Raw genomic sequence first — 6,428 nt, forward strand, 5'->3', positions numbered from 1 at the left:
CTCCAGGACCCTGAGGCCCCCACCTGTACACCTCCAGGAGCCTGAGGAGTGCCCCCCCCCCTGATTGTACCCGTTATTAGAGACGTGCAGGTTTACTGACTCGGCTCTGTGTATAAACTATCTGGTCAGTTTTAAATGAGGTTACATCCACATGTTGGAGAAATCCAAACACTGTCATGTTCACAAAGACTGGAACATGGAGTCACTACCAACCCGCCTCCCATTTCTAACCTGAAGAGACGTCTTTCAGCTCAGAGGGATTCATGCGTCTCCATCATGTCTCCATGTAGAGACGTTATCAGACGTCTCAGATCAAACACACAGGATCAAAGAAATCACAGCAGACAGGGATCACTTTTTGTAACCAAACCCACTTTTATTGGTTGTCATGGTAACACCTGCAGCCGCTCTAGTTGGCGTGCAGAGCCTTCCAGCGGGTCAGAGGACCTCTGCTGGGGATGTACTTGACCCCGCAGCCGTCAGAGATCAGACGCTTCTCGGCCATCATGTCGTCGAAGTCGCAGGCGTTGAACTTGGTGAAGCCGTACTTCTTAGAAATGTGAATCTGAGGGAGAGAAAGAAGTGAGCTCAGAGTCACATGACAGGAAGTGCACATGGACAGTTTGTCTCAGTGGTCCCTTAAAGCACTCAGCACCTCCCAGCTGAGGACATACACAACCACAGAGTCACTGTCTGCAGCCGTCGCACACCAGAGACGCACACGCAGCACAACTGGTCGGCTTAATAGGCTGCAGAGCCGAGCTCGCCATCCGCCGAGCTCGCCATCCGCCCAGCTCGCCATCCGCCCAGCTCGCCATCCGCCCAGCTTCACATCGAGAGCTCCTTTAAACACCTCCAGTCTGAGTGCAGGGGCCGGCGAGGCGCTCTTACCTTCTGCCGTCCGGGGAACTTGAACTTGGCTCTGCGCAGAGCCTCGATCACGTGCTCCTTGTTCTGGGCCTTGGTACGCACGGACATGATCACCTGACCGATGTGCACGCGAGCCACGGTGCCCTGAGGTTTACCGAAAGCACCTCGCATCCCGGTCTGGAGCCTGGCGAGCGAGAGAGACGAGAGTCAACCGCAGAAGGATGTGATGCCGTTTCTCTCTGCAGCAGTTTATGACACTACAGCTTCCTTTAACCCCGCCCCCTCAGAGCCAGAAGCAACCAATCCCTGCACAGCTGCCAGACTCACCTATCAGCTCCAGCACACGATAACATCTTGTTGATGCGGATGACGTGGAAAGGATGCAGCCGCATGCGGATGTGGAAGCCGTCCTTCCCGCAGGTCTTCACCATGTACTTGTTGGCACAGATACGAGCGGCCTCCAGAGCTGCACACAGAGAGAGAGGACGTGAGCGAGCGTCAACGTGACCATCACACCTCATGGAGCCTCAGCCAGCGCTCACCTTCTGAAGACAGCTGCTCGTACTCGTCAGAGACCATGTGACCACACAGAGGGAACTCGTCCACCTTGGCCTTCTTCCTGCCCAGGTCGAAGATCCTGATCTTAGGATCTGAAAACAGAGAACACGTACCACCGATTAATCCTCAGATATCTGCCACAGCATGAAGACAGGGGGAGTGGTCATTACTGGTTTAACTGGTTTTTGTCTCAGTGGTCCCTTAAAGCACTCAGCACCTCCCAGCTGAGGACATACACAACCACAGAGTCACTGTCTGCAGCCGTCGCACACCAGAGACGCACACGCAGCACAACTGGTCGGCTTAATAGGCTGCAGGATCGACTCCTCTGTTCGAGTCCATCTTCACTGTGAGACTACACAAACGTAGCGTGGACGCTTACCAGGCACTCCCCTGCAGAAGCGGGACTTGGGGTAGGGTTTGTTCTTGCAGTAACGATAGCTGTAAGAGAGAGAGACATGGAGGTCAGCCCCGTCTTTACACACAGGAGTAAAACACAGTCACATGACAGGAAGTGCACATGGACAGTTTGTCTCAGTGGTCCCTTAAAGCACTCAGCACCTCCCAGCTGAGGACATACACAACCACAGAGTCACTGTCTGCAGCCGTCGCACACCAGAGACGCACACGCAGCACAACTGGTCGGCTTAATAGGCTGCAGAGCTGAGCTCGCCATCCGCTCACGTTTACACGTCCAGCTCCAAGGCGCGAGCTGCAGACATTATGACGGGACCCTTTGGGGTCGGATCGGTCCTCCTGCCCCCCCAACAGAAGCAGATCCTTTATCTTGGTACCGTTCAGAAGGAGGCTTAATACTTCTGTTAATGTCTGAAGGTTTATCCTGCTGAAAACTACATCAGCTGTTTGTTTCAGGAGACGAAGGTGAGGAGAGTCAAACACACCTGGACATCTTTAACTTCACACATTTATTATTGTTTATAATTTATATAGAAAACGTTAAAGAAAGTTTGATTTCAGCTCAAAATATTTAATAAATCAGAGTTTCTCTTTAAAATCATGAAGTTAATCTTTAACAGATCTAATCTGAAAACTATAAGTAAACAAACTCAAACTGTTGTTTAGTTTGATTAATCATAAAGTCATGAAAGCAGCAGAAGCTGCACACTTCTCTTCTTCTAAACACTTTGACACGTGACTCTCTGAGAGGAGCTAGCTTACATCTGAAGACTGTTAGCTCGATGCTAGCTGGCGTTAGCTTCAGTAGCTACAACGAGCTAACCCCGTTTCCCTGTAAACACAGGCGATATTAAAACACTATTCATAACTAACATTAACTTTAACAGGACCAGGTGAGTGCTGTCGTGTTACACGGATCAGACAGTCAGAGAGGCCTGCCGGTGTGTAAGCACATGGTGGACCCGGAGCCGGAGCCATTTTCCCTTCGAGGACCCCCCAGCAGGTCTAAAGAGGACTTACCAGCGGGCTGGTCGGCGGCCCATGGTGGCAATCTGTGAAGGAATCAACAACAAGTCGTTACAGACCGGCAGCGCACAGTGGAGTTAAAATAAAAGGTTTATTTCAGCAGTTTAATGAAGAGCAGCAGAATCCGCGCTCCACCACGCACTCACCTAATGGAGGAAAGGAAGAAGAAGAGACTTCCGCTGCGTCATCAGGAGCGAGGCATGCTGGGATTTATAGTTTATATTTATTAACACTTTATTTTTTAACTTGACGTGTTTTTTTTATGATAGGAAGGTTATAACATGAAAAATGAAAACAAACAGATCATTTAAAACGTGTTAAAAAATGTGTTTGATGAGTTGTTGATTTCTCACTGCATGCTGGGAAGTGTAGTTCTAAACGTGTCTGCGTGCAGAGCTGATTACGCGATAATAAACTGCTGTCATATTTCTGTATTTAAATATACAGAGACTTTTAATACATTGGTTTGTTTGATTGATTGATTTTTTTTAATGCCTCTGTTCCCCCTTTGTCAGGATGCTGTTGATGTCCTCTGTGTGTGTGTGTGTGTGTGTGTGTGCGCGCGCGCGCGTGTGTGTGTGTGAGAGAGAGAGAGAGAGAGAGAGAGAGAGAGAGAGAGAGAGAGAGAGAGAGAGAGAGAGTGTGTGTGTGTGTGTGTGCGCGTGTGTGTGTGCGCAGAAATCAGCTAATTAAACTGATCCTGATGTGCACTCTGCAGGACGGCCACTGGGGGGCGCTGTTGCTCCGTATATAAAGTTAAAGTCCCTGATTCTACGCCCTACTTTCCAATTCTTCAAAAGGAACAATGAGCTCATATCTAAACTCTTGATAATGCAGAACAAATGCTGCTCTGTTTCTGGGGAATGTGAGGAATCCAACTCCACATTACACAGACGTCTGCAGTCAGACCTCACCAGACCTCTCTGAAACCTGGGACAGGGTTCATGGACTCCAGCAGACCTGTGTGTCTGTGAGGACTCTGTCAGTCCTGGTCCATGTGTTTGGACTCTGTCAGTTCTGGTCCCTGTGTTTGGATTCTATCAGTCCTGGTCCCTCTGTAAGGACTCTATAAGTCCTTGTCCATGTGTTTGGACTCTATCAGTCCTGGTCCCTCTGTAAGGACTCTATAAGTCCTGGTCCATGTGTTTGGACTCTGTCAGTCCTGGTCCCTGTGTTTGGACTCTGTCAGTCCTGGTCCCTGTGTTTAGACTCTGTCAGTCCTGGTCCCTGTGTTTAGACTCTGTCAGTCCTGGTCCCTGTGTTTGGACTCTGTCAGTCCTGGTCCCTGTGTTTGGACTCTATTAGTCCTGGTCCATGTGTTTGGACTCTGTCAGTCCTGGTCCCTGTGTTTGGATTCTGTCAGTCCTGGTCCCTGTGTTTGGACTCTGTCAGTCCTGGTCCCTGTGTTTGGACTCTATTAGTCCTGGTCCATGTGTTTGGACTCTGTCAGTCCTGGTCCCTGTGTTTGGACTCTGTCAGTCCTGGTCCCTGTGTTTGGACTCTATTAGTCCTGGTCCATGGGTTTGGACTCTGTCAGTCCTGGTCCCTGTGTTTGGACTCTGTCAGTCCTGGTCCCTGTGTTTAGACTCTGTCAGTCCTGGTCCCTGTGTTTGGACTCTGTCAGTCCTGGTCCCTGTGTTTGGACTCTGTCAGTCCTGGTCCCTGTGTTTGGACTCTGTCAGTCCTGGTCCCTGTGTTAGGTCTGGTCCTCCTCCAGCAGACGTTGCTGTGTCTGATCTCGGCCTCACTGAAGGGAGACGATGACGACGTGACGACGGGAAAGAAAGAAGCACCAAAAATGGTCGTACAGTTTGTGCCTGTGATTCGGGGGACCAATGACACACACACACACACACACACACACACACACACACACGCACAGTCTGCAGGTCTAAGCCTTCATACTGGGCTCCACGGCAGCTGTACAGACGTTGACAGGGTGGTTTAGGCTCAGACGGGTCGGTTGAGAGATCTCTGTCTCTCTGTCGCCCCCCGAGGGAAACATCCTGATGACATGACGCCAACAAGGAAAACTTCTAAAGGTTTAATGATCTGTGGTTCAGAGTGTTTTTAGAGGTCTATATGTTGAGCCTCCAACATCTCCACGTAAACATCAGCTTAGAGGCGGGACCATGGTCTCCACAGTAAATCATTCAAACATGTGACACACCAACAAATGTATCTGGACTCTGTGAACATGTCTGACCCTGAAGATAAAGACCTCAGACATCTATGGAAGCTTCTTTGTGTCCCTTTAAGGACACCGCATCAAACCTACCACAACGTTTCATGTGTTTATCAAACCTGATCAGGAACGAGCAGCCTTCATCAGAGGGACTCCTCCTCACTCCTCCTCCCCCCTCCTCCCCCCTCCTCACTCCTCCTCACTCCTCCTCCGCCCTCCTCCCCCCTCCTCCCCCTCCTCCCCCTCCTCACTCCTCCTCCCCCCTCCTCCCCCTCCTCACTCCTCCTCCCCCCTCCTCCCCCTCCTCACTCCTCCTCACTCCTCCTCCCCCCTCCTCCCCCTCCTCACTCCTCCTCACTCCTCCTCCCCCCTCCTCCCCCTCCTCACTCCTCCTCCCCCCTCCTCCCCCTCCTCCCCCTCCTCACTCCTCCTCACTCCTCCTCCCCCCTCCTCCCCCTCCTCCCCCTCCTCACTCCTCCTCACTCCTCCTCCCCCCTCCTCCCCCTCCTCACTCCTCCTCACTCCTCCTCCCCCCTCCTCCCCCTCCTCACTCCTCCTCACTCCTCCTCCCCCTCCTCCTCCCCCTCCTCACTCCTCCTCACTCCTCCTCCCCCCTCCTCCCCCTCCTCCCCCTCCTCACTCCTCCTCACTCCTCCTCCCCCCTCCTCCCCCTCCTCACTCCTCCTCACTCCTCCTCCCCCCTCCTCACTCCTCCTCCCCCCTCCTCCCCCTCCTCACACCTCCTCCCCCTCCTCACTCCTCCTCCCCCCTCCTCCCCCTCCTCACACCTCCTCCCCCCTCCTCCCCCTCCTCATGGAGCTCCACGTCTGCTGACGACTGTGACTGAAGAACCTGGGTGTGGTGGCAAACACCCAGAGTGACAGAGTGTAACTCTGAAAACGGAAGTGTGTGTGTGTGTGTGTGTGTGTGTGTGTGTGTGTGTGTGTGTGTGTGTGTGTGTGTGTGTGTGTGTGTGTGTGTGCCGTCAATGTGTTATTAAGTTCATATGTCAGGGTCAGTTCAATGCAAGACGCACAGAACAGAACCGGCGTGCACAGAGATGGAGGTGGAGGTATTCACAGATGACATCATCTGATGACATCATCTGATGACATCATCTGATGACATCATAACTTTCTGTGCTGCTTTTAAAACGTTGATTTCTGATCTGTGTCGAATCAACAGATCTCATGTGATGAAGATGCACAGAGATATAAAGAAGATTTACTTTATTGAAATTATGTTTCTACACTCTTTGTAATAATGCAACACACACACACACACACACACACACACACACACACACACACACACACACACACACTCACACACTCACACTCACACACTCACACACACACACACACACACACAC

At 51.6% G+C, this 6,428-nt stretch overlaps 1 protein-coding gene across 2 annotated transcripts; it reads right to left on the minus strand.

Annotated features, from left to right (window-relative positions):
- Positions 1 to 351: 351 nt before the first annotated feature.
- Positions 352 to 3,082, minus strand: rpl10 (ribosomal protein L10). 2 transcript variants are annotated; one of them, XM_079373026.1, is made up of 7 exons: positions 3,018 to 3,082; positions 2,866 to 2,897; positions 1,811 to 1,869; positions 1,413 to 1,520; positions 1,198 to 1,336; positions 892 to 1,054; positions 352 to 565 (listed from the first exon to the last, which is right to left on the minus strand). In XM_079373026.1, exons 2-7 carry the CDS (start codon positions 2,886 to 2,888, stop codon positions 410 to 412), a joined length of 648 nt encoding a protein of 215 aa, XP_079229152.1. In that variant the 5' UTR covers positions 2,889 to 2,897; positions 3,018 to 3,082; the 3' UTR covers positions 352 to 409. The 2 variants fall into 2 exon arrangements, with proteins under 2 accessions (XP_079229152.1, XP_079229151.1); XM_079373025.1 differs by lacking the exon at positions 3,018 to 3,082 and having other exon boundaries at positions 2,866 to 3,011.
- Positions 3,083 to 6,428: the final 3,346 nt, after the last annotated feature.

This window comes from Symphodus melops (assembly GCF_947650265.1).
Source record: "Symphodus melops genome assembly, contig: scaffold_305, whole genome shotgun sequence".
NCBI lineage: Eukaryota > Metazoa > Chordata > Actinopteri > Labriformes > Labridae > Symphodus > Symphodus melops.

Bases quoted from the DNA above. Each gene is read 5' to 3' on its own strand.
- rpl10 (XM_079373026.1), bottom strand. From the start codon at position 2,888: ATGGGCCGCCGACCAGCCCGCTG. The intron at 1,521-1,810 runs GTAAGCGTCCAC...CTCTGTTTTCAG, and splicing joins CTTCTGCAGGGGAGTGCCTG to ATCCTAAGATCAGGATCTTC. The intron at 1,337-1,412 runs GTGAGCGCTGGC...CTCTGTGTGCAG, and splicing joins CGAGCAGCTGTCTTCAGAAG to CTCTGGAGGCCGCTCGTATC.